Source organism: Carassius carassius, chromosome 45, assembly GCF_963082965.1.
Source record: "Carassius carassius chromosome 45, fCarCar2.1, whole genome shotgun sequence".
Taxonomy (NCBI): domain Eukaryota; kingdom Metazoa; phylum Chordata; class Actinopteri; order Cypriniformes; family Cyprinidae; genus Carassius; species Carassius carassius.
This window is the reverse complement of record NC_081799.1, coordinates 23786447-23814016: the sequence shown is the minus strand read 5'-3', so window position 1 is coordinate 23814016 and position 27570 is coordinate 23786447. Positions and strand designations below refer to the sequence as shown.

General features: G+C 36.0%; 2 protein-coding genes across 4 annotated transcripts in view; both read left to right on the top strand.

The window, feature by feature from the left end:
- The window catches only part of LOC132127712 (tetratricopeptide repeat protein 28-like), a 270207-nt gene extending 261938 nt beyond the window's left edge, over positions 1 to 8269 (top strand). For 2 of the 3 annotated variants that reach the window (XM_059539754.1, XM_059539757.1), the window contains 9 exons: positions 478 to 986; positions 1886 to 2133; positions 2332 to 2456; positions 3494 to 3725; positions 4009 to 4085; positions 4243 to 4266; positions 4398 to 4527; positions 4608 to 4715; positions 5924 to 8269. In XM_059539754.1, the coding sequence (XP_059395737.1) occupies positions 478 to 986; positions 1886 to 2133; positions 2332 to 2456; positions 3494 to 3725; positions 4009 to 4085; positions 4243 to 4266; positions 4398 to 4527; positions 4608 to 4715; positions 5924 to 7524 (3054 nt within the window). In that variant the 3' untranslated portion in view covers positions 7525 to 8269. The remainder of the gene's footprint in view (positions 1 to 477; positions 987 to 1885; positions 2134 to 2331; positions 2457 to 3493; positions 3726 to 4008; positions 4086 to 4242; positions 4267 to 4397; positions 4528 to 4607; positions 4716 to 5923) is intronic. The other variant, XM_059539755.1, reaches the window with a different exon arrangement.
- Positions 8270 to 9734: 1465 nt separating this feature from the next.
- LOC132127502 (phosphatidylinositol transfer protein beta isoform-like) lies at positions 9735 to 27388 on the top strand. The gene is made up of 11 exons (XM_059539402.1): positions 9735 to 9824; positions 11888 to 11918; positions 14780 to 14925; positions 15177 to 15268; positions 15757 to 15764; positions 17157 to 17231; positions 17325 to 17408; positions 20784 to 20861; positions 20959 to 21069; positions 21448 to 21570; positions 27186 to 27388. The coding sequence occupies exons 1-11, from the start codon at positions 9805 to 9807 to the stop codon at positions 27234 to 27236; spliced, it is 819 nt and encodes a 272-aa protein (XP_059395385.1). The 5' UTR covers positions 9735 to 9804; the 3' UTR covers positions 27237 to 27388.
- The last annotated feature ends 182 nt before the right edge of the window (positions 27389 to 27570 follow it).

Genomic DNA, 27570 nt, shown 5'->3' with positions numbered 1-27570 from the left:
ATTTGTATATTATTATTGTATTTATTTATTTATATACATTTTGTTCTGAGTCATCTGTTTTTTTTTTCAGCATTACAGTGTCAAGCTGTTTTTAATCTAATATTTTTAATGTATTTCCTGAATTAACAATTTGCATCCAAGTAAAAAATTTATTTATATATATATATAAATACATATAGGCGTTTTGACTTGGTTATTTAATATACATGTTTTTAAAAATACAATAAATCTAAGAATACAATTTGTAATTTTTAATTTATGTATTTTTTATCATTAGTTTTTTTTAATTTAAGGCACATGAGACTTGAGTGCTACAATGATTTAACCATCATTAAGGAGTGTTGTTTCAATTTTTACCTTTTTGATCCTGGTTAATTCATTGTAGTTTACCACCTTATTTGCCTTAATGATTTTATAAGGTTTAATTTTACCTTGACTGTTTTTGCCCACAAACTCACGCAGTGTTTGTCTGGTCAGGTTCACCCTCGGCGGACCGGTCCGGTTCTGTGTAATGGAGGAAGCTCTATGGCCGCAGTGGTGGGCAATCCTCGTCTGCCGCCGTCAGTGATGGACCGCTGGCTCTGGGGCCCGATGCCCTCCGCTGAGGAGGAGGCTCACATGGTGGCCGATCTCCTGGGCTGTCAGCCACTGGCCGGTCCCACCGCCACTAAGGAGCGGGTTATGAGTGCCCTGACGCAGGCCGAATGCGCTCACTTCGCCACGCACATCTCCTGGAAGCTGGCGGCTCTTGTCCTCACACCCAGCCAGGACAGTGGCTCTGGACCGGTGCCCGCGGCTCCCAGCGGCGGAGCAGGAGGAGGAGAGAGCGGAGTCAAATCTAACTACACCATCCCAGAGAGTCTGCGTGTGCCGGACGATGCCAGCGATGCCGAAAGCATCTGTGACAGCCCACCGCTGCAGGAGTTCCTGCTCACCGCAGCCGACATCCTCGATCTCAGGCTGCCCACAAAACTAGTCGTGCTGGGGTCAGTAGACCAGTGATAGTTTTTAATAATAGTTTTAATTTGTTTTTTTTTGTTGGTCATTTTAATTTTAGTTAATGTTTTAGTAATTTGGCTGTGTTGATTTGTTATGTCTGTGTAATTGCGATATTTTTTATTTAATTTTTATGTGTGTATATATAAATATATATATATATATATATATATTATTTCTATTATTATATATTTTTTATATATGTATTATATAAACATATATATATATATATATATATATATATATATATATATATATATATATATGTATACTTTATTTTGTGATTTATTTTTTATATTTTAGTTTTTATAAATTATTATTATTATTAGTAGTAGTAGTGCTACTATTTATTTTTCATTCATTACATAATGTGAAGCAATTTTTGGTTTTATTTTGTTTAATTGTTTTTATTTATTTTTTTCTCTGATCTTTTTGTTTATGTCTATCAAGGTTTAAAAACAAACATTTTATTTTATTTTAAATTAGGAATATTAGAATATATTCAAATTTCATATAGGCTTATTTTTAATATATAATGAATTAACTTTTGAATAAATTAATGTAATTCATCAAGTCAATTTATATATATATATATATGTGTGTGTGTGTGTGTGTGTGTGTATGAATGTATATATTACTATTATTTTCATTATTGTATATTATATCTCATTATGCATATTCATTATTGTAATCATAACTTATACTGTTATATATGCTTTCGTTCATACTGCCCACCCTCATCTACTCTACATCACTTCAGTTTAACACGCTGTACTTTGACTGCAGCCACATCCACAGTAGTTTAACAGTCTATTGAAGATAATAGCGTCTGTATTCTGGTGAATTACTGCTCCATGATGCTGATAGAGTGTGTTTTCATGCCCTGCAGCTCGTACCAGGAGTCGGACAGTAAAGTAACGGCGGACGGTGTGGTGGGTTTGACCAGGGCTTTCCTGGCGGCTGGAGCTCAGTGTGTGCTGGTGTCTCTGTGGCCGGTTCCCATCGCCGCGTCCAAGATGTTCATCCACGCGTTCTACAGTGCTCTGCTCAACGGCACCAAAGCCAGCGCGGCCCTCGCAGAAGCCATGAAGTCCGTCCAGAGCAGCAAACAGTTCTCACACCCCTCAAACTGGGCAGGTATGATCACAGCCGCATTGAAACATGTGCAGTATATAACCAAATCATACCATGGTGAATACAGTGATGCCATGTAGCACACTGCTACTGCATACCACAAGTGTCACTTTAAAATAATAGTAAGCAGTGTTGAGTATAAAGTGGGTAGTTTTAAGGCTTGTTTGCTGTTCTCCTCATGATTTGAATATGTCTCCACAGGCTTCATGCTGATTGGCTGTGATGTGAAACTGAACAGCCCGTCGTCTCTGATTGGTCAGGCTCTGGCTGAGATCCTGCTGTATCCAGACAAAGCTAGAGATGCCCTTAGGGTTCTGCTACACCTGGTGAGAAACACAGGACTACTGGCCTCATTTGCATTTACTAAGAATATATGTTATGCATCTGCATATAGTAGTCTACTATAGTATATAAAGAATATGCTATAAATATAAATGTATGTAGCGAGTATATATTTTAATCTGTTAAAGTACATTTTAAGCTTTCAGTAGTTCTATATTATTTTGTATACATTTTGCTTATAGTATTCACATGCAATAATACAGTATACATATGTACTACATATTGTTATAGATAATACAACTATAGTAGATATATAGAAGTTGTTGTTTTTTTTGTTGTTTTTTATCTGTTATATGGTATTTTATGTTTTTGTTTAAAAGTATAAAATGTAATAATATAATTGTGTGTGTATGTATCAGCTATTAATAATTGTAATCAAAATAATACAATCATTATTTTGTTCTTTTATATAGTAGATTTTATATGCTTATGATAATTTTTTGTTTTTTTTATATGTGCAATGTGCATAATTTTATATAGACCTTGAATATACTAATATGTAACTATATAGTGTTTAAAAGTAAGTATAACTGTTACAGTATAAAATGTTGCATCAAATATTTTACAATATTAAATGTAAATATATATGCAATTTTATATATATATATATATATATATATATATATATATATAAAATTGCATATATATTTACATTTAATATTGTAAAATATTTGATGCAACATTTTATACTGTAACAGTTTTTTATACATATATACACATACATACATATAGTGTATATATAATTATCAATAAATAATAATACATTTATTACATGCATATATAGATATATATAATACAGAGTTTTTAATATTTATAGCATTTTTATATGTAGAGTAATTTAGTTTTTATTTTAAGTATTGTTTTGATCTGACATTTTATATTCAGAATTGTTTTTTTTTTCATAGGTTTCATTTTGAATTGAAAAAGTGGAAATGATAGTATCAGACAGTACCTAGGCGTATCCAGCCTTTTTGTCAGGTTTTGTACAAACAGATCTTCTGTGTTTCTGTGGCTCCCCCAGGTGGAGAAATCCCTCCAGCGCATCCAGAACGGCCAGAGGAACTCCATGTACACGTCTCAGCAGAGTGTGGAGAATAAGGTGGGCGGCGTGCCGGGCTGGCAGGCTCTGCTGACCGCGGTGGGATTCAGGCTGGACTCGGCTGGAACGGGCCTCCCTGCGGCGGTCTTCTTCCCCACCGCTGACCCCGGAGACCGACTACAGCAATGCAGCACCACCCTACAGTCACTGCTGGGTATGACATTTACTATTAAACAAGAAAATTCTAGTTAATGTTAAAAAAAAAACTGATGTGCATAAGCTCAGATCAATGAGGCTTCAGTCGAGGAATCAGTTCCAAAGCCTGTGCTAACTTAAAGAAAACAAGTTGACAAGAAGATCGAACAAAAGATTTGGTGAGAATTTTGTTGAAGATTTACAAGGCTGAACATTTTTCACCAGGATCACCAAATTAGGTAAAGGTTTTTTAACACAGCAGCACGAGGGTTTAAAGTGTTGTTTGTCCTTCATGTTCGCAGGTTTGCCGCCTCCTGCTCTGCAGGCGTTGTGTAAACTGATCACAGCATCAGAAACCGGAGAACAGCTGATCAACAGGGTAAGATGTCACAGCATGCATCAAACTGTTCTGCGCTCATGCATCTGATCTGTGCGTAACTACACTGCTTTGATGACTGCCTGCTGGATTATTGAGATGCTCGTGTTTGCTTTTAACAATCCTCTTTCCTTCTCTTTTCCTAAACTTACCATTAAAGGCTGTTAAAAATGTAGTGGGAATGGTAAGTGCTTAAATATATGCTTTCAGCTAACTCTACGATAACATACTACCAGTGATATTTGGCTGTAAATAACAATGAAACAAGCCTTTTGTATATTTGACATCATTAAAATCTTTCTCGTTTTTCCGCAGCTCCATCAGGTTTTGGTGCAGCTTCAGTCTGGAGAGAAGGAGCAGGATTTCTCTCTCGCGCCCATCCAGGTGTCCATCAGCGTGCAGCTCTGGAGACTTCCCGGCTGCCATGAGTTCCTGGCCGCTCTGGGTAAGAGCAGCTTCAGCACACGGGTACTGATCGAGATGATGTATTGCATGCTGAGGGTTCGGTCTTTCTCTTTCTCTCAGGGTTTGACCTGTGTGAGGTCGGTCAGGAGGAGGTGGTGTTGAAGACGGGGAAACAGGCCAACCGTCGCACCATGCACTTTGCCCTGCAATCACTGCTGGCACTGTTTGGTGAGCATCACTTCAACCTCACACTGTTGATCACAACAACAAAACTGATTGATTCATTTGAAGTTTTTTTATTTTGTCACCAATACTAAAGACAAGAAAAAGGCTGTTTCAATAGTATTTGCTTCAATAGTAGTCCAATAAGCTCTTTTAAAAATATATATTTTTTAATAGACAAGGCAAGTTTATTTATATAGCATATCTTACACACTGGTAATTTAAAGTTATTTAGATCAAATAGATTTTAAAATAATAGTAACAATGCACATGCAATACAATTCATCTGTTATTTTTAAAATGGTTATTTTCAGGAAAACAAATTGACTAAAATTAATACATTTTATATTATTCATGTAAAGCCCTTTTTTTAATGACTATGGCTTAAACGGTAAAAAAAAATGGGGTGAAAAATATATATTCTATATTTCCATCATACGTCATTACAATACTGATTACAAAAATCACAATATTTAAAAAACAAATTGCTGTGTGTTGTAATCATTTTACAAAATATCTTGATTCATTATTTTGAATATAGTCAATTTTCATTTAGACAACATTAGAATAATTACATAAATATAACTTTATTAATGGTATTCTATTTACCACTAATATATAAACTATTAAAATTATATTATTTAAAAAAAATAGTTATTTATTATGCTAAAAATAATTGTGTATTTAAAAAATCATTATTGATTATTGAAATATTTTCTTCACCGATAAACCTAAAAAAAATTTTAAAGTACATTTTGACAAATTTAAAACATTTGACAAAAAAATTGCAAACTAAGATTTTACTTAAAAAATGAAACTAAAAACTAAAAAACGAATATTATTATATATTAATCATAAAATGATCACTATTACTATTTTTACTGGAAAAAATTTCTATAAAAAATATTTAACTATACTCCTTTAAATATAACGTGTTATATACCGTATTTTTCGGACTATAAGTCGCACCTAAGTATAAGTCGCATCAGTCCAAAAATACATCATGACGAGGAAAAAAAACATATATAAGTCGCACTGGACTATAAGTCGCATTTATTTAGAACCAAGAACCAAGAGAAAACATTACCGTCTAGAGTCGCGAGAGGGCGCTGTATGTTTTCAGTGGTAGACTACAGGAAGTGCGACTTATAGTCCGGAAAATATGATATATAATATCTGATTTTATAATAATTGCACTTTAATGTTCCCCTCAGACTCTACTGAGCTTCCGAAGCGTCTGAGTCTGGACAGTTCATCGTCTCTGGAGTCTCTGGCCTCAGCACAGTCTGTGTCCCACCATCTGCCTATGGGTTACCCCAACCCTCCCTTCTCCCCTCCATGTCCTGACAGCCTTGCCTCTGATGCCATCTCTGTCTACAGCCTGAGCTCCATCGCCTCTTCCATGAGCTTCCTGTCCCGCCCTGAAGGCGCTTCTGACTTTATCAGCCAGCGCTCGCGGCAGCAGGAACTAGAGCGGCATCGGGGCGGAGCCGGGCTGTTCGCATCCCACCGGCACATGGCAGTGCCCCGCAGCCGCTCGTCCCCACATGGAGCCGTAGGAGGGCACGATGATGAAGAGTATGAAGGATACAGTATAATCAGCAGTGAGCCGTTGGGTAGCCAATGTGACACGCTCCCTCGTCCCGCAAACCACAGGAACCATCGGGGGGCAGCACGCGGCGGGACCGGCAGGGGTTACACGGTGTCTGTGTCCTCTAGGGGAAGTGTCAGCACCCCGACGTCTCCGGTCAAAGCCACCCTGGTTCCCAGTCCCAACTCGCCCTTTCAGAAGGTCGGGAAGGTGAGCAGCTCCGACACGGGCGAATCCGATCAATCCAGCACAGAGACAGACAGCACTGTGAAGTCCCAAGAGGAACGTACGCCCGGAGGCGCTCTGGACCCGCAGGAACTGGCGCAGAAGATCCTGGAAGAAACGCAAAGCCACATGCGGGCCGTCGAGACTTTGCAGAGAAGCACTGGGAGCGTGCCGCTGGGTGACGGGATGGGCGGTGGAGGCCCCCCGACCCCAACCGGAGGTTCTGCTTTCCGTTCCTCAGAAACAAGCGCATTCAGTCGCCCTAGTAGCCGGGCGAGCATCAAGGCTCAGTCGTCTCCGCTCCCGACACGCCCCAAACCGCCCTCTCGTACGTCGTCCCTACAGAAGGTCAGCTCGGGATACAACAGCCCCGCTACGTCCGAGACGTCCCTAAAGGAAGGCAGCCAACCGTCGCCGACTTCCGACAGTCATGCCCAGTTTAAACTCAAGTATCCCAGCTCGCCCTACAGTGGCCACATCTCTCGATCGCCCAGCAACGTCTCGCCCAGCTCGGGCCACCAGTCTCCGGCCGGGAGTGCACCCTCTCCGGCATTGTCCTACTCCTCGACGGGATCGACGCGCTCCAGTCCAGCGGACGCTCCGGATATCGACCGACTCAAATTGGCCGCTATAGATGAAAAAGTCCAAGCGATCCACAATCTCAAGACCTTCTGGGCCAATGCCACCCAACAGCAGCACTCGGGACCAATGCGGGCGCTCCGCGGTGGGAAACTGAGCACCGCCAAACGAGATGTCCTGGGCCTTCTGAACCTCTCGCCCCGACACGGTGTGACGGGACAGGATACGCATGGCCAGGATGTGGCGCTCCAACACAGAAATCCACCCAACGGCCATCGCAAGATCGATCCCAAGAGAGTCACGCCTTCTCCGACAGCGTCCACCGGCAGCAGTCCAGGGTCGCATCCCATCCGACTGCCTTCGGGAAACGGATACAAGTTCCTGTCACCGGGACGGTTCTTCCCTTCATCTAAATGTTGAGATTCTGTCCCTCAGTGACTGGTTTCTCTTGATAAAGGAGTATTTAGAGTATTTATGACTCTTGAAAACAGTGAAAAGGACAGTCTGGGTGAGGAAGTGCACATTCCCAGAAGCCTCAAACTGCCTACTGTTTTATTTTCCTGTGCAGAGAGCATATAATCCTTATGCTTCCACCCACACTGTAAAGGACTGTTTATATATGCAGACTGATCTTGCGCAAGGCATGTCAGAACAAAAAAAAAAAAAAGGCAAAAAAATAGAGATTATACCAAAATGGTATTTCAACAAAAAGACAAAAAGGCTCGCTGTTTGTGTTAGTGAAAATGATGCGGCTTTGACTGGTTTTCTTTTGTTTTTTTTCCATTTTTCTTTTTCTTTTTTTTTTTTAAATATAATTATTGTTATTGTTATTATTATTATTATTATGGATGGTAATTGTTATTACAGTTATTTGTTTTGTAAATTAAATCAACGTTTTGCAATCAGTATTATACGTTTTTATATTGTTAAAGAAGCAAACCATGCACAAAAAAAGTTAAAAAACATTTTCATATTTTTATTGAGATGGTGACGACGCACCTGACCTGACTTCTATGTGAATTGAGTGTCAGTATTACAGCATGGGTTCTCTTGCTCTCCAGTGATTCAGTGTCTTTTTAACAGAGATTTTGCATATGTGGACTCTCATCCAGACATATCTCAGTCATTTCTCAGTAAAATGGTCTCAATAAAAAGTTTAATTTACTCTCTTGTGGTGGTAGTCTTCTATTAATTTTCATATTAGTATACATCAGAATAGAAAGATTATAATAGCTTCATAAAAAAGAATTCCAGGTATGATTTTCCAAATAAATAAATTTAATAAACAATTTTAAAAAGTGCACTTTCCACAAAGTATTTTTTTATATATATTTCTTGACAATTATATCTTTATACTGATTCAAAATTCACTAATGAGTATTTTAGAGTGCAAAATATTTCTCAAATAAATGGAAGTGATGTGTGGTAATCAGTATGCAGAGACAATATTAATCAATTATTGGATTGTTCTCTGACAGAGAGCCACTTTTTGGTTTTAAGATCTCTGTGAAATGTTGTTTACGTATCAGTATTTTGTGCAGGTGAGTGAGTTATTGGTTCTTAATGATTCAATAAAAAAACTCATTTTGCTGTCATTTTGCAATATGACTAAAAAAAAGCTTGACAAATCTACACAAGCAAATGGTTTTTCTTGTTATTCCTTGATACGTTATTATTTTAGTACCATGGTATACAACAAGCCAAAGGTTTGTATACACTTAGCTGAATTTATATATATATATATATTTCCCTGATTATTATGATTATGTGAACCTTTGAACTTATAAATCAAAAACCAAATATAGTGATTCCATAGCTAAAACAATAGAGGTTTTGTTTTAGCAAAACCAAGGTCATGGGTTCAGTTTCCAGGGAAAGCATGAACTGAAAATGGGTCATATAGGAGACGTCCAATTTTGGTGTCTGCATCAAAATAAACATACAAAACTGTTTTTTACACATACTGTATAAAACATTAAATGCAAGTGCCTACTTTAACCTTTCAAATAGCTTACTGAAAATAAAATGTCAAAATATGGGTGAAATAATGTTTCGTTGTCAACATTGCAATTTGAAAAAATTACATTTTTAATGTCATATAATTATAATTCTTGTTCTACTGTAAATATGCCTGTAAATACTGAATTATATTTGAGTGTGTCTTCTGTAAAAAATGGTAAATATATATATATATATATATATATATATATATATATATATATAATATGATATTTATTAAGTTTGATCAGAAAAAAAAACAGGACACGTTCTAATGTATGGACAAAATAAAAAACAAAAACTATTGAACTTTTGTTTTGATGCTTGAAACTTTGAATAAAAGTGTGGAGCGAATGCATAAATATAAATAAATCCATGATATAGGCCTAAAGTGATTAAAAGCGTCCCAAAATGCATCTCATGAAGTTGGTAGTTTTTGACTTTCGTGGCAAATCAGAAGTTTTGCGACTTGACTTGATGCCATACTCATAGACTAGTGCGTTCCTTTTTGTGAGGAATATATCGATTACATGAATTAAATCCCACATACACTTTCAAAAGCGCAATGGTTTATGATTTCGCAGCTGTACATTATTTATGAATACATGTTGTTTGTAAAGCGCGTTCCCGGCTGTATGGGGCGGTATCACGTGGGTGGTGACGTCGTCAGGCCTGCGCGCAGCCGTGACCGGTGTAAAGAAGATGGTGCTCATCAAGGAATAGTAAGTGCAAGTCGTTTTTCTATCTTTCTAGCCAAACATTTTATTTGTTTACGAATAACACATAGTAAATGTGTATCTGCTGGTTCTTGACCTCTTTTGGAGAGTGAAATGTGGACTGGAGGAGATGGAATTGCTCCCGGGAAGTGCGCGAGACACCGGCTCGCGCATGAGGCCCAGCTTTAGCCGCGCTAGCATGTAGCATTAGCATGCTAGGCTAAGCGAAACCACTCGCCATTCATTTTCAAAGAGAGGTGCCTTAGCACGCGATGCTATTAGCTGTTACTTATTAGCCGTCAAGATTAAACGCCACCAAATCTGATAGTTCCCTCAGACTGGAGATAACGAAATAGTTATCGATTCATACCAGTTTATGTTCTCAGTAAGTGTCTGATTTTGACGTTAGCGGATTTATTATCACTAACAATGCCACGTTGTAGTAAAAACTCGCTTTTTAGTGATTTTCTGTTATTTTGCCGGTTTATGTAAGTGAGACATTATTAATGACAGTGAAACCGCTTGACAGGTCAGCAACTTTTGAGTAAAGTCTGTCTGAGTAAAACATTTCAGATTATATCTCAACAATTAACGTTACCTTAGAAATATTCACCACGTACTATATCATACTAATTTAGTTTATCATTTAAATAAACTCACAGAGACCCAAATATCTTATTTTTAAACCTGTTAATGGTAGCAGGTTGGCGTATATAATTGAAAAGTGTTTAATGATGATAATCAATTACCCTCTGGCTTGACAACCCGTTTGTTAAACACTTAATCTAATTATATTCACTCGTGTGACTTGGTTATTTTTAGGCATTTTCTGGTTTAGACATTCTTTGATGCATCCAAATTGGACTTCAATGTCAGTTTGACGGTTAACTCTCGTTTATATGGGCCTGCAGTCATGAATTTCCAAACTATTCTTGTTTCCTTCCAGGTTTTATCTTTCTGTTCTCTTGGGATCTAGCTATCACATTTTAATTAGGTTCTCATCTGTTGCACAGGACATGACATGCCTGAAAACAGTAGCTGTATAGCCTTTAATCTGAGAGATCGGATCAAGATTATGTCACAATGTGCCACTTTATGAAATCCAGCACCTTTCAACCTTCTCTGAAGGTTTGGAGCATCAGGGCATCCTCCCTTTGGGTTTGCAAGAGCATGCAAATGTGAGCGATCCTAGCAGCAATGCAACAGGTTTGCATGGGTTTGATTACAGAAAACTCACTGTCAGAGTTTCCAGCCTCTTTTTGTCTCTGCTAGACTTAAATGGTACTAGAAAAACTCAGTCTGTCGCAATACTGCCGGTTTTCTGAGTCACTTTGAGTTATAGGATAGCATTTTAGCCTCTTGAGGTTTACAGGGGAGTTTCCGTATTGAGGAAACGATGAGTAATATAGAAGCTGATGTAAGTTTTTCCTTTTAAGAAGACTGTTTACATGGATGAAATCTGTAGTGTTTTGCCTGTCTGTCAATTGATCATTTAATTATTTTAAGGATTGGCTCATATAGCAGGGATTATAGCAAATCAAGCTTCCAAAGAGCTCTCAAGATGAGCAGTGAATGTTGTTTATATGTTAAAATGTATAATAGCTTAACTTACAGTAGCAATTATGATTACTTGTAGTAATAGAACAAAACATTGTTCCAGGATGATTACTTGTGCGTGTTGGGCAGCAGTGTCTTGTGCACACGCTCGTAGAAGAGCTGGTGGCTCTTTTTAAACTGGGTCCTGTGCTGATCTCATTTCCCCTTTCTCACCCCTACTTTACTGTCTTTTTTACAATTCTGCTTTCAATATCCCACAAGATGTCGTTTACTGTAATTACATTTATAATATGTGTTTATAATATTAATAAAATTTAGTGAGCGAACGAGAAATTTGTTTCAGTAATATATCGTTTTTTGGCATTGCACTAAAAAAAAAACAGCCACGAAAATAGTGTGTTATTTTTAACTGCATTTTTATGTGTGTGTAAAATGAGTGTTTTCTCTAATTTTTATTATTATTATTTATTTAATTTTGTAAATAATTGTTCTTGTTTTATCTTTTCTTTCAGTCGTGTGGTCTTGCCGTGCTCGGTGGAAGAGGTGAGCACTTTTTATTTTTTTTTTTATTTTTTTTTTACTCCTCCACCCCCCAAGTTCTGATAAGTTAAAAATGGACTGTATATCCACAGCATCACTTTGACCTTGAAAACCACCAAATACCCTCATTTCCTGTGGTATAATAATGCTGATGGGTTATTAGTTCCATTAGCAGCATCAGTAGAGTCGGACCGCTCCATCTGAAACATTTTTCTAGAGTTCAGCATCACAACACTTGCATAAAACGCCAGCGTTTTGAGCTCGCCTGGCACGTCAAGTATTTGATCAGAGCAACAAGGACAAGATAAAGCATGTCATGCATGTAGAACACGCTCGCCCTCAGGGAGCATTTGAGTCGCGTGCTGTTCTGAGAGAACCAAACTTGAGGCTTGCTTGATTGACATTGTTTGATATTTTGCATTTAGGATGCTGTTGATTCGTAGCATGCGACATACAATCAGACTACTTTTGTGAAGTCCCTTGCTGCCTGACAGCTGTCATGCAGACTGTTTTAAAGTGATCTGAGTTGCAGATCCCATCATATGTGATACGAGGATCCTCTTTCGGAAAAAAACACTCTAGGGCTCTGTTCAAAAAACTTAGTGGGCTGCCTACAGTGCATGCATGTTATGGCATCATAGTTGCACGCATCACTTTTGCATTGCAACAAGCTAAGTGGGGAATAAATCCAAGATGATGGAAGACACAAGAAGCAGTGTTATTTTTGGTGTTACTATTGAGATACTTAATATATATATATATTTTTTTTTTTATTATTATTTTTTATATATATATATATATATATAATAGATAATAAATAAATAAATATATATATATATATATATATATATATATATATATATATATATATAATAATTTTTTTTATTCATTTTTTTCTTTCTTCTTTTGTATTTTGCCTTTTCATTTTAGTGGAAATTCTAGTTTGGTTGTTTGTCATTTTTATTCAGTTTTAGGTATTTATTTTAAATGTCTTGCAGTGTTATTTTAGTATCATTAAGATTAGGGATGCACCAAAATGAAAATTCTTGTCCGAAGCTGAACAAAATGAAACACTGGGCCGAAGGCCGAATATTGAACACGCTTTTTGCGTTTTTTTCCTCCATGCATTTTGCTATTTTTTTCACCATTGCATAAATTAAATACCCAAATTTAGCTTTCTACGGTTTTATTTTGCTTTTCTAAGAAAAAATAAAAACAATTACAAAACAATTAAAAGAATATTTACTTAACACCGAACTTTTTTTTTTACATTCTAGCATATACCAAAAAAACACAATTTAACTTAAAATAGATAAGTTAGTAAAATATGTATTTATAGTTTTAGTTTTTTGAGACCCTCATCTTGAATCCGGCATGTTAATGTTTAATGCACAAATAAATGCAGCCTTGCTGAGCACAAGATAATTCTTTTAAAACATTAGAACATTTTTCAGATGCCATGATACAAATCTACAGAGCCTACAAATCTATTAACATTTTTTTTAATTTTGTATCTCAGTTTTATTTACTTTAGTACAGTAAGTTTAATTAAAAATGTAATACGTTGCCTTTGCAATTAGCTGAAATAATTATTTAACAAAAAATTATTTCAATAAATATATATATATATTTTTTTCTTCCAGTTAATTTATTTCAGTTTTTCATTTTATTTCAAGAGACATTTTTAATGGTTTTAATTTTAGTGTCTGCTTTAATTTCGGTCAAGTGCAAGAATCCTTCTATATAGCTTTTATTTCAGCATTAGTTTTAGTACATCAAATTAAACTAAAAATGTTTAATGGTTTTGGTTACCTATAATAACCCCTGTCCAAAGCCTAGCTTAACTATTCATGCATATATCTACATCAGTTCCCTGTTTGGCTTCGTAAAAGTGGTTTTACTATAGTCTCCCTTCAAGGCATCAATCAGTCACACAATGCAAAGCTTTGTCTTCATATCTGAAACTGCTGGAAGGGACGTATTTTAATTATATGAGAGCTGTTTAATTCCACAGACGCTGATCTGAGTGTGTTTCCTATAGGAAGTCTGTAGGGTTTGTGTATTCATGCATGTGACTGTGAGATCCACAAGTACAAATTTTAAGAGATATGATAAAATAAATAAAAACCTTTAAGATCATAATCTGTTTTCCAAGAGGTATTTTTAGAAGCACTAGCATAAAGATGACCTCAAAGACACGGACAAAACCAAAATTAGAGTTTTTTTATATATATTTTTTTGACATAATTGACATACTTTTTTTGTGTGTTGGTTTTTGTCATATTAGTATTTTGTTCATCTGTACTTTTTGTATATAGTTTCTATTTTTATTTCACTTTTAGAAGTTTAAGTACATCTAAATAAACTAAGTGTTCCCTTGGCAGCTATATATGTGTAAAAGTGTGTGTGTGTGTATATATATATATATATATATATATATATATATATATATATATATATATAGTTAATGTGTATTTTATTTCAGGTAACCAGGGTTATTATAGTTAAATCTAAACAACAACAACAAAAAACATTACTTTAAATAAAATGTATGTTTATATAAATATTCATGTAATTAAATATAATAATATAATACAAATATAAAAAATTATATCAGCTAGTTGTCAAGACAACATTTCTCATTTTAATTTAGTTTGACTTGTACTAAGATGTAATAAAAATGACTTAAGTATAAAAATCACAGAAGCTACTGGACTAAACTCTAAACAGTTTTTTGTTTCACAGGGTTCATAGAAAGGTCAATAGTCACCTTTTTGAAAATTAGTGTTGAGTTTTAAGTGTGGTTATATCATCTCTTACAATCTGATCTATAAAACCTCATGTTTTTCTCTCTTGCTTTGCAGTATCAAGTCGGGCAGCTTTTCTCGGTGGCTGAGGCCAGTAAAAACGAGACGGGTGGAGGAGAAGGCATTGAAGTGCTCAAGAACGAACCCTATGAGAAGGAAGGCGAGAAGGGACAGTACACACACAAAATCTACCACTTAAAGAGGTAAAAATGAGTCGTTTCATTCTGTATTCCAAGATGAGTTGACCAAACTTTAATAGTTTGTCAAGTTAGTGATTTTCTATAATTGCAGACTTCTTGATACTAACACCAGCTACAGTTTAGTATTGTCAGATGTGACACGTCTCAAGTGTTTTGCAGCACATTATCAGATGACAAACCACTCAACTTAACGCGAAGCTGTAAATAATTACTCCGGCTTTGCTTCATTACTCTCGTGTTTTGCATTCATCCAGTAAAGTGCCAGGCTTTGTGAAGATGATCGCACCAGAGGGGGCGTTAGTTTTCCACGAAAAGGCCTGGAATGCTTATCCATACTGCCGCACGAGTGAGTGGAAACCTTTTCATCCGTTTCACCACACAATCCGTCACTATCATGTTTTTATTGCATACGACAATATGTAATGAATTACATATTGACACAGACGTCATGCGTACACAATGTTTTTGTATTGTTTCTGGAAGTTCTCACATGTGTCGTTTGGTAAAGAATTAGGCTGGAAACATACTCGGCAAGTATGCAAACGCAGACATGAATGCTCAACCAAAGCACGCCTAGGTCAGCCCTGTTGTTTTTAGCCAATATTAAGTTTGTTAAATGACTGAGACCCGTAGTGTCTAATAGACTAAGAAGCCAGTGCGTATGAACTGACCTCTGAAATATTTCGTGGCTGTAATGGTTTGCATTCATGTAGTCGGAGTATCTTTCGGTCCTTGTTTGTTTTGGTCTGTTTTGACATGGGAAATATGAATGGTTTATTTGTCAGCTGATTATTTTTCTTCTTTTATTTTTGCATGTCGCTCCATTCTCCTCAGTTGTGACTGTAAGTACAAACACTAGCAGTCATTATGACTGTACACTAAACTTTAATGCATGATCATTTACTATGAAGTGCCTGCAGTTTGTTAAAGTTGTTTGTGATCGTGTCAATTGTCTATTGAATTGACACAGTGACCTTAAAAACTATTAAGACATGCTTGTAAATGTGTGAATGTCATTGCATCAGATTAAGTGTCTGTATCTGCATGTCTTTATAGTTTCTTGTAACTTGTTTTTGTCAAAACTTTGTTTCCTTAGTGCACATGTGCTGTCTTTCTGTTTGGTAAATAATTATTATCATCGGAATAGTCCAGCCATAAAAGAACATTTCTTGAAGATGTACTCACCCTCAAGCCATTCAAGATGTAGATGAGTTTGTTTCTTCAGTGGAACAGAGTTGGAGAAATGTAGCATTGCATCTCAGCAATGGGTGCTCTGCAGTGAATGGGTGCCGTCAGAATGAGTTTCCAGACAACTGATAAAAACATCACAATAATCCACAGCACTCCAGTCCATCAGTTAATGTCTTGTGAAAATTAAGCTGCATCTTTGTTAGAAACAAATCCATCATTATGACATTTTTCAAACTATTGCTTCTGGCTAAAATATGAGTCCTCTCTCCATAATATTAGTTTCTTCAAATAAAAAGTTTTCTCGTCTGAATTAGGAAAGAAATCTGCATAGATCAAACACTGTTTATAAGTGAAAACAGTCTAAAACCAGTCTAAACAAATATTTGTGTGGATTTTGATGTGAGAGGACAACAGAAGATGGACTTTTATTGTGGATTATGGACTAATTTTTTGGTCAGAAGTGATGTTTCAAATGAAAACACTGTAATAATGGATGAGTTTCTTACAAACAAACCTCTTTTTGGTTCCCAAGATGTTAACTGATGGACTGGAGTGGTGTGGATTATTGTTTTGATATTGGACTGTCATTCTGACGGCACCCATTCACTTAAGAGTATCAGTTGTTAAGCAAGTTATGTAATACCAGATTTCTCCAAATTTGTTCCCATGAACAAACAAACCCATCTACATCTCGGATGGCCTGAAGGTGAGGACATTTTTAGCAATATTCCTTCAAGAGTCGGAATATGTTTTGGGACCACTGTACGTGTGTTTATTTTAGTTCAGCTCGGCCAGTTTCCCTAGAACTTGGAGTACAGCCTATTTACTTCCTGTTTTCTAGGAGCTCCAGTGTTTCCCTCCAGCATTAAAGCCAGTTTAAAAACATGCGGTTTGGACCACTCTAAACCTGTTGGACCTCAGATTACCTTTTTAGAACCATATTTGCATTGCATGTGCTGTTAAACCACAGTTTCAAGTGAGCTCATGCTGTTTGTGATAAAACCACATTTCATAATGTAAACATCACTGTGTCTTCTCCTCAGAATGAATACATGAAAGATGACTTCATGATTAAAATTGAAACATGGCACAAACCTGACACGGGCTCTTTAGAGAATGTGAGTGAGACGTTTCTGACTTTTTTATGTTTTGAATGCATCTGTAGTCTCAGGCTGATATGTTTTTTTGTGTTTGTTTATGCCCAATTACAGGTACATGATCTGGATCCCACCACATGGAAGACGGTGGAAGTCGTGCATATCGATATAGCCGATCGGTCTCAGGTTGAACCTGGAGTGAGTTCACTTTACATCAGTCTACAAATGTTCTGATCTCATTTGCACACATTTTTTGTGCCTTTTAGTAGCAATACCCACTTATAGTCTATCCTTCTGGTCATCCAGTGGTCAGCTGGCACTCAAAAATGGACTGTTGATATCCAACTAACTAATTTACATAACCCCGCCCTCTGCTGCAAATGCATTAAGCTGTTTTTGCATTAGAGGTTTTGGTGTGATGTTCCTCATTTGTGAGTCCTTTTTGGATAAAATCATGCTTTAAATGAGACCTTTGGAACTGTTTGAGGCTCATTTAGTGTTCAACCATTGTGCTTCTGTTAATCGCTCATGCATGAATGCTTATCGGCTGATGCAGATAATCTCAAACTGGAAAAATCTGATTTATCCACTAAGTTTAATATTGTTTTATGTAATATTCCCGGCACAAAAAGGTTTTTTGTTTTGTTTTTGAAAGAAATTAAGTATGCATTAAATTGAAGTATCAGTAAAGACATTTATAATGTTACAAAATATATATGAAAATATAACAAAATATAATGAAGCACAACTGTTTTCAACATTGACACTAATCAGAAATGTTTCTTGAGCAGCAAATCAGAATATTAGAATTTCTAAAGATCATGTCATACTGAAGACTGGAGGAATGATGCTAAAATCTCAGCGTTACATCACAAGAATAAATAACATTTTACAATTCATTCAAATAGAAAACTGTTATTTTAAATAGTTATAATATTCACAATTTTACTGTTTTCACACACTTTTTTTAATCAAACAAATAAAGTCTTGGTGAGCAGAAGGAACTCAAAAAACATAAAAAAATCTTGCTGACCCCAAACTTTTAAAGAGTAGTGCTTGGATTTTTAGCAAGACATCACAGCCCTATTTATCACATTACTCTGTCATAAAATTGTCTTAATACAACAAACCCCTTTGTTGCATGCTGTATGTTTGCATGTAAATATTAGTGCATCAGAATTAATTACATTGATTAGGTTCATACAAACACTCAAATTCCTCCTTCTGTAGCACACAAATTTAGAGTCAATGTAAGCCTAAAAACATTAAACATAAAAAATCCACCAGAAATGGCACTTTTAGTCAACTGTTTCCAGTGTGCCGTGATGTGGGACGTGCTAATCCTTATCCCGCATGCTATTTAGGCTGGCTAGTGTGACTTGTTATTCAGCCTTTAGCCTATGTTTTACGCAAGACTGGATTAGGGTGACATGACATTAGAGCGTGTGGACCATTGCCCTTCTAACCTGCATTACTCGAGGTTCAATAGTTTACCAAGAAGGCTGCTTCTTATCTTTCTCTACTGCTGGGAGACCTCAAACTGCTGGAAGCGGCAGAGTTTACTGCACAATCTGGTCTGTTTGAAGCTGTAGACACTGTGCTAAACTCAAGCATCAAGATCAAACAAACTAGCTGCCGGTGTCATGTACAAGCAGACACGCACACTGCATCAAACATCAGCTGCTTTGAATAAATCCAAATGTGTTTCCATGTGACCTCTTTCTGGCTGTGTGCCGAGTGCATAAATACAGCTGTGTCCGTTTGACTGGAGTCCAGCGTCGTGGTGTGTTGACTGTGTTTGTTATCTGTTCCTCTTCATCTCCTGCTGACCCGCTCACTGTAGAGGGGCACTGAAGTGACTGCGCTTTTATGCTTCATATCTTTAATTAGTTAAGTGAATCAGTCTTGGTTCAGGTTAATCCTTATTCCCATATGTTCACGGTACTCAGTGCCGGGGTTTGAGAGATTAAAAGGTTGTGCACTAGTGTGAAAAGAAGGAAATGATGGGAATTGCTAAACTGGAGGTGGTGGGAAGGTGTTTTTTTCAAGATAACATATTGTTACCTTTTCAGCCTTTTAGCAACTTATTTTTTTCAGAAAGCAGCTACTTACAAATCAAGCAACACTCTGAGTGATCATTATGATTTATAGTATATGAAATTTATATTAAAAACAATCTTACTCTCCCCAAACTTTAACTATTTTAATCTCAAGATAAATCTTGACTCTTAAAGAATCATTTAGCACTTTATTTTATTTATTCATGTATTTCTCTTCTCTCTCTCACACACACACACACACACACACACACACACACACACACACACACAAAACTAACTACTAAAGTCTTGCGACTCTTCAGGGATCATTTCACATGCACACTACTGGTCAAAAGTTTGTGTGTGTGTATATATATATATATATATATATATATATATATATATATATATATATATATGCTTCTGTGTATATATGTGTGTGTGTGTGTATACATATATATATTAGTGGTGGGCATAGATTAATTTTTTTAATCTAGATTAATCTCACTGTAATCTTGGAATTAATCTAGATTAAAATGGCTCATTTGAATTCTGACGAAGACATTCAGAATATGTGTGCTACCCAAATAAAATGACTAAAATTAAGGTTAAGTCTTTAAGAACGGGTTTCTCAAGCCAGGTGGTGCATTAGACCAGGGGATCATCTCCTGTTTCCAAAATGCATCACAAACTGCTTGAGAAAGCTGTAAACTAATTCCACATTGCACAAGGTGCAAACAACCTTATGCCTGTTTCACACATACATATTTTTTTACACACCCATGTTAACGGATTCCAGCGTTCACGCGGTTGCAGTACGTTCCAGGAGCGTTGCGTCTGCAGCAGTGCAGTGATCGTTCACGTACCGAGTATTGCCTACCGAGTCTTGTCGAAGTTTCCATTGGGAAGCTTCTTAAAAAGAAAGAAAAAAAAAAATCCCTGAAGTAAACCCGGCGGCTTCAGCTGCATCCATGCTAGCATGTCACGTTTGATGTGGTAATTTCACAGTAGGCATACACAAAGGTTTAAAGACTCGTTCTCGCCCCCTACAGATTCGGCTAGGTATACATCCGCGCTAAAATAACAAGGTGAAAGTCATCATAGCTCGCGTAGTATAGATCCAGCTCCCAACCCAACTTTGAGAATAGATTAACGGCAATATTTTTTTTATCGCCCGATAAGAGTCTCACGTTAACGCCGATAACGGCCCACCACTAAAATATATATATATATATGCAAATATGGTATGATGTCATGGATATGTTCATTAGTGCATGGCATCATCTAGCCACTATTTAAGCAGGCTATAGCTACTTTGAGTAGTTGACAACACTGATAACATGAAATTGACCTTTTTTTACTTTCTGAATGTTCTTGGTAATTGATGATAAATTAAAATGTTTGACTTATAGTTTTTGTTAATCAAAATAAAATATCAATCTCTGGAATTACATGGAAGCTGACTTAACCAAGTCGATGTGGAGAAATATTAACCATAAAGAAAACATATGTGACTCAGTTGTTGTTCTCTCAGGATTATAAACAGGATGAGGACCCAGCAATCTTTCAATCAGAGAAAACGGGCCGTGGACCTTTGGGACCAGACTGGAAGGTGAGTAGCTGTATTAAAATAGTTAATTTATCAAAGATTTTTGTTCCTTATGAATTCAGTTCCATATAAAGCACATGTGTGATTACTCCCTGAACAGAAAGAGCTCTTGGCTAAGCCGGACGCCCCTCGTATGTGTGCGTACAAACTAGTCACCGTCAAGTTCAAGTGGTGGGGCCTGCAAACCAAAATAGAAAACTTCATCCACAAGGTAAGAAACGACACGCATGCAAGCAAGAACTTTATATTTTATTCTCCCCTCATGTTTTTTAACCATACAGGACACATAAAGAGATTTTTACTAGTCCAAAGTACCCCTTTTCACGCCCATGTGATGCCTTCATGCTCCAAAAATGACACACAAAATTTCCATGGTCTAAACAACTTGGGCATATTACACTACACTACATTACATGTACAATTTCAAGGCGCGTTGTGCCAGATTTGATGCTAGTGATATAAAACACTTTCGGTGTCATTGACATCAAACCTTATGTAATGCCTCTAAAATTTCAATAAGATTTTAGAGATTTTTTCCCCATCTCACAATGCTTTGCAGTAAGAGACTGTATTTTATCTGCCTTTGCAGCAAGAGAAGAGAATCTTCACCAACTTCCACCGTCAGCTCTTCTGTTGGATTGACAGCTGGGTGGAGCTCACCATGGAGGACATCCGCCGGATGGAGGAGGAGACGCAGCGAGAGCTGGAAGAGGTAAGAAAGACATTTGCACGTAATTATGGTCTGAAGCATGTATATTTTTCTCAATTTCATTTGTTCCCACCCATCCTTGGCAGACCTCCTTATTCCCAGCAGTCCAGAGCATGAAACGCTGTTCTTTCCACTGAGTTTTTTTTTTTCATTCATGAATGGTTTTTAATGGTCAAAGGGTTCATTTCTGTGCCTTTTAGTTTCAGAATATGGAAGTTCTATCATTAAAAAAAATAATAATTAGGCTGATTTAAATGTCACAAACCTCTCAAACTAGTTTAAAATTACTTTCAAATAAAATTACAGCTCATTTTGAAAATGGCTCACCACAAATAGTTGAATAAGGTTTATTGAGCAAATGTCATTGTCATTCCAACTGATTCAGCAAACAAGTTGTCCAAATCATTCACACTCATTTTAATTCAATTTTAGATTTTTAGTTCCCGGCAGTGTTGTTTTAGTATCACTGATGTACTATTATAGGTTTTGGAAATATTTTTAATTTAAATTTAATTTTTATAATTTCTTTTGCACTTAATTTTTTGTTAAAATTTTAGTAATTTAGTAATTTTTATTAATTTTTAAATGAGTTAAAAAAGTGTCATTTGAATTAATGTTTTTAAATAATTAAAAAATATTACTTCAAGGTAAACTAAATGAAAATGAGATGTTGCTTAGGTAACTAGCTGAAATAAAATATAAAAAAATTTCTTAATTCAGTTTACGTTCATTTTATTTTTTAAAGAGAGATTTTTTTTTTTTAATTTAATGGTTTTAGTTTAGATTAAGTCTATTCTATATAAAGATAACAAGTGAGTTGTCCAAATGATTGACTCTAAAATATTGATTCATTTCCATTTGAAATTGAGAATACTAGTTGAATGCAATTGCTATTGTGTGCAACTTTTGTGTGCAAAGTTTTGGGAAAGAAATCATGAAGAAAGCTTTAGTCTTATTTAGTCTCTTGTCATTAAATTTAGTCTGCAGTTAAAATATAAAATAGCAGCGGGTCGGTCAGTGTGCTATTGAGAAGCACTGTATTCGTAATTTACATTTTCAGTCTGTACATCATCAGCCTACAGTGCCCATCTGGACAGATTTTACAGCGTAATATGGGTGTTTATAAGCGGAATAAAACGTTAGTACCTGTGATATTAGCACCAGGGGTCATTATTTGACTCTAGACATAAAATAGTAGTCGCTGAATGTAATCCTGCTTCTGGACACTATTGAAGGGGTTTGAGCTATATTGGGTTTTTTCCCCGCTGGTCACCGTTGGCAGCAAGCTCATATTCTCTATTTTCAGTTGTGTGTTTTTGTTGAGCACGTCCCAGCTCAAGTGTATAGTATTTGGCCCAGATTCTTTCCTCTACCCAGTAAATATGACGACCCAACGGCACGCAGTCTCTCCAAACTCTGACATGCTCTGTGATCGCTTTCAGCATGCAGCCAAGGAAAACCGCAAACTCCTCACTGCCTGGGAAATATCGATCAGTACATTCTCATCCAAATCCCGAAGGCGTAGTCTCTTATTAGTTTTATTCTTAAGCTACGGTTCGCCAAGACCAATAAAGTGATTCCTTACCCATCAACCCAACAGTCACGTTATAAGTTATATCTTTCCCCTAACCAGTTCATCTGTAATTGCCTTCAGTTGTAAAGGCTGGCATTAATGATAAAAAAGCAGTGTATGTAGTAAAACTTCATATTAAACAAACAGTTTTTAACACCACTACTATACAGTTGCCAAGCAGAAAGTATGTATTTGGACTAATATTTGACGAATTAGGTTTACTTTGGCTTTGCCGTGCTTTACAGAAACCTTCCAGGGTATATATTTTTTTAAAACCTCTTTTATGGAAATGATGGTGAATATGTTTCCAGTGAGAATTATGTCATCTTTAAACCATCCATTGCCTCTTTGCTTACATTCAGCTGTTAAATGGGTGACTCTTTTTAATCAATAATTTGTAATGAGAATAAATAATCTAATTCACCTATATATATATATATATATATATATATATATATATATATATATATATATATATATATATGCAAATATGTTGCATTCCCCTATAATCAAGAGCTTGTAATGGGAATAATTAATGTAATTCCCTTTTTTATATATATTTTTTAAAGTAATATATGAAATATTATTTAAGTTTAGTTTAATATAACATTTTACGAAATATAATAATGTATTTAAATTGAATCAAACAATCGCATCCAAAAGTTTGTTTAGATAATATACGTGTATTGTGTGTATTTATTATGTGTGAATATATAAATACACACACCTGCATGTATATATTTAAGAACAAAATATTTTAAATATATTTATATATAATACAAATTATATGAATATAAATATACATATAAATATTTTCGAAATATATACTGTATGTGTGCGTATTTATATATACCTAGTGAATCTACACAGTACACACCACACACACACACACACACACACACACACATATATATATATATATATATTATCTAAAAGAAAACTTATTTTGCGAGTCATCGTTTGACAGCACTAAATATCCATTTTTACTTTTTTCATTTTTACAAATACAAATATTTTTTACATTTTATTTCTTATGCATCTGTTGTGGTCATTGTACAATTATTTTAATTCCTTTCAATGTAAACAACCTTGTATTACCATTGTGTATGAAATGTGCTATATAAATAAACTTGCCTTGCCAAGTTTGATTCCTATAAAAATAACTTGGCTATTTCTATTCACTGAAATCTGCTTTTCATGTTGTGTTATTGGCTATTTTGACGTTCCATAACATTGTCCTTCCAGCTGGACATCAGCAAGTGGTAAGATTGCACCTAACGGCATGTTTTGTTTCTAGATGCGTCAAAAGGGGTCTGTACGAGGCACGACTGCAGCCGAAGATTAGCCGAATCCTTTTAGTATCACAAGGCAGGTGGAGAGACTCTGTAAGTGGAGGGGAGGAAAGGCGGCCGCTCTGTCGTGCATTCTTTCTCACGTTCTTTTCAGCCGTCGCCACCCACTAACCCATCACTTCAGCTAACCACAACTAACTTTTCTTCTGGTGTGCTCCTCTCAGCTGACGGGTGGACGAATGTAACCCGAGTTAAAGTGTTAGTCATTTCAGACAAACTCTTGGCTGAACCGCCCCATAGCGTTCGCTCAGGCCAGAGGAAAATAGTGCCTCAACGGCACAAATTGAAAGCAGGTGTTTGCAGCTCCTTGAAAAAGCCTCATCTGCAAGTTCTAATGGTTTTAGACTCCAGTTGAAAGGTAAAAGAGTTCTTGATGTTTAAAGCAAGTGTGGTGGCCAATGCCTGTAGCTTCCAAACGCAGCGTTCTTCTGTCGAGTTCTTGATCTTCCCTCTAAATGGAGGCAGGTTGCGATGTTTACAGGAGCAGCTGCAATGGCCATCTTTTTCTTTTCCTTTTCCAGTATTCTCGTCCTGAAGGGTTAGTGCATACAAACATAAAATGCCATCATGTCGTTCCAAACCCGTATGACTGACTTTCTTCCATGGAGATGTTTTTGAAGAATCTCCACACTTGTTTTCTATGCAGTTAAAGCATACAGTGGCCACAGGCTATCAAGCTGTGAAAAGCATCATAAAAATTGTTTATACAACTTAAGTGCTGTATTTTTTAAGTCTTCTGAAATCATAAGATAGCTTTGTGTGAATGAAATAATTATTATACGTTTTTTAGTAAATAAAAAAACTTTATAAAATGTTCCTAAAACTTTATTAAATGCAGTTTGATTCCATTAAAAATAAATATGTATATTTTTAATTTTGCATTGCAGTTTTGGAACTTGGTTATGTTTCATTAAGAAAATGTCAAAATACATTTTCTTTTTGTGGTTAAAAAAAAAATTGAAAACTTTCTTAAAGAGTTTGATTCCCTCAAAAAATACACACAAATATTTTTTTCTCTTCTTTTTTGCGTGTAGGAATTGTTTTCATCACATGGAAGGGTATCAGTTGACTTTCTGTCTTGTAATATAGTGCAAGAGTTGTATGGACTACTATTCGAGAGTTTTTGTGAGTTTGACAGCCATTATTTTCTTTCAAACGTACGTGCTGAAACCTTTCACAGAAGAAAGAAACTCATGCAGGTTTGGAGCGATAAAGAATGACAACTTGAGTTTGTGGGTGAAATATTCCTTTATTTTCATAATGGTCATGTGCTTTTCGTCTGCTCGAATCTTGTGTTGATCTTGCAGCGTCTGTAAGGCAGTTATGAAGTAGATTTTATAGACTTTCTTCTTCTCGAGAGAGAAATTCAGCGTCTGTTGAGAGTCAGAACGGAGCACAGCCGCTTCATATTTGTGTTATTCTCCCTCCCTCTGCGTTTGGCTCGCTGCCGTAAAACGATCTGGAAGAGATGAGACTCTTTCCAAGCGTTTCTGCCCAATCTTTCTTTTTCTTCATTTCTCATTTCTCCTCATCGCCCCATTGCTGCTTCTCTGCATTTTGTTCTTGGTTTCTAATCACCGCTTTTTGTGTTTGTTGATTTTTCCAGAGTGTGTTTGTACTCGGCGCATGTGTTTCTGCTCTCTTTGATTTGAGTGTGCGTTTGTACACGTGTGAGTGTGTAAAAAACTTCAGTTCACACGGTGTCCTAACCAGGCACGATGAAGCGACAAAACTAATTAGTGGCTTTAACTAAGGCACTATTACTGTTAGTCATACTTGGTGTTATTGATTCAAACAAACCCATAAGTATTAAATATTAAACTTTAATATGTAAATTGCACCTCATTGTTTGTGATTCCTCAAATCACCTTGCATCTTGTTTCTAATTGATCAGAATTATAATTTTCATTTTGCAGATGAAAAACGGGTGTAATCGGACATAATATCTAGAGACTTGAGGGTGAACTCTTTTGACTTGAAACCACCTAGAAATGTGCCAAAAAAGTGTAATACCCTTAGTAACCCAGTGTTATTTTAGTATTATTTACATACTGTTGTATTATTTATTATTTGAAATTAATTCTATTTTTAGATTTTTTTTAATTGTAAAGTTTTAGTAATTTAGTAATTTGCTTTTGTAATTTTTATTCATTTTTAATATTAAACACACACGTTTAAAATCTTTTAATCAAAAATTATATCTGTTAGCATTAGTTAATGCACTGTGAACTAACCTAAACAATGAATTACATTTGTTAACATTAACAAAATAATTAAAGCTCTCTATATATTAACGATGATAAAAAAGACCTTAGTGTACAGTGTTACCAACATTTCCCATTTGTGATTAAGTTTTTAATCTAATATTTGGATTTTATTTTATTTCAGCAATGTTTCAAATAGCACACATTTTTATTTTAGTAAACACGAACACCACTGTAGACGAACACCATGCATTTTCTTAAGAATATATGATGTTTTATGCAACCAGTTGAAACCAAGCAAACAAAAAAAATGCACCAAAACTTTAATTATTGTAGAGCAATGTAAAGATCGTCACACAATAGGTCACTTTGTCATATCGTACCTGGTTAGGACAAAAATGTGGAACGGTTCAGCTGGCTTCAAACATGCATTGGATGTTTTTTTCCCATGTTCTTAACGGTCAATGTTTTTCTCTTCTGTTCTCATAGCTTCGTAAAACTGGTCAGGTTCGAGGCACCAGTGCTGCTCACGAACAATGAGGCTAAACTTCAAGAATCCAACCACGATGACACTTGATGAAAGACATCTCCTCATCCAACCAAACCGGCCAGTAGCTGCGCCGTCCTCCACCAGCAGACCGCAGAATGACACAGTGATCAGTAGTACTGTACTCACACACCTGCCGACAGAGTGGACACACATCACGCTCGACCTGGATTTAGATCATGCAGGTTGATCCTGTGACTTCTACCACTTTGTTAGAAACATCAGATTATTGCTGTATGGTTGTGTTATTCGATTTCAGAAACAAAACGACTTAATTCTGGCAGGCATCGGACCAATTCTTTGTGTTTTTGTCTAATTTTATCTGTT

What these genes read in the sequence shown, in the direction of transcription:
- LOC132127502 (XM_059539402.1), top strand. Translation starts at nt 9,805, where the DNA reads ATGGTGCTCATCAAGGAATA. An exon ending in ATGGTGCTCATCAAGGAATA is followed by an intron (nt 9,825 to 11,887) that starts GTAAGTGCAAGT and finishes CTTTTCTTTCAG; the next exon opens with TCGTGTGGTCTTGCCGTGCT. An exon ending in TAGAAAACTTCATCCACAAG is followed by an intron (nt 21,070 to 21,447) that starts GTAAGAAACGAC and finishes CTGCCTTTGCAG; the next exon opens with CAAGAGAAGAGAATCTTCAC.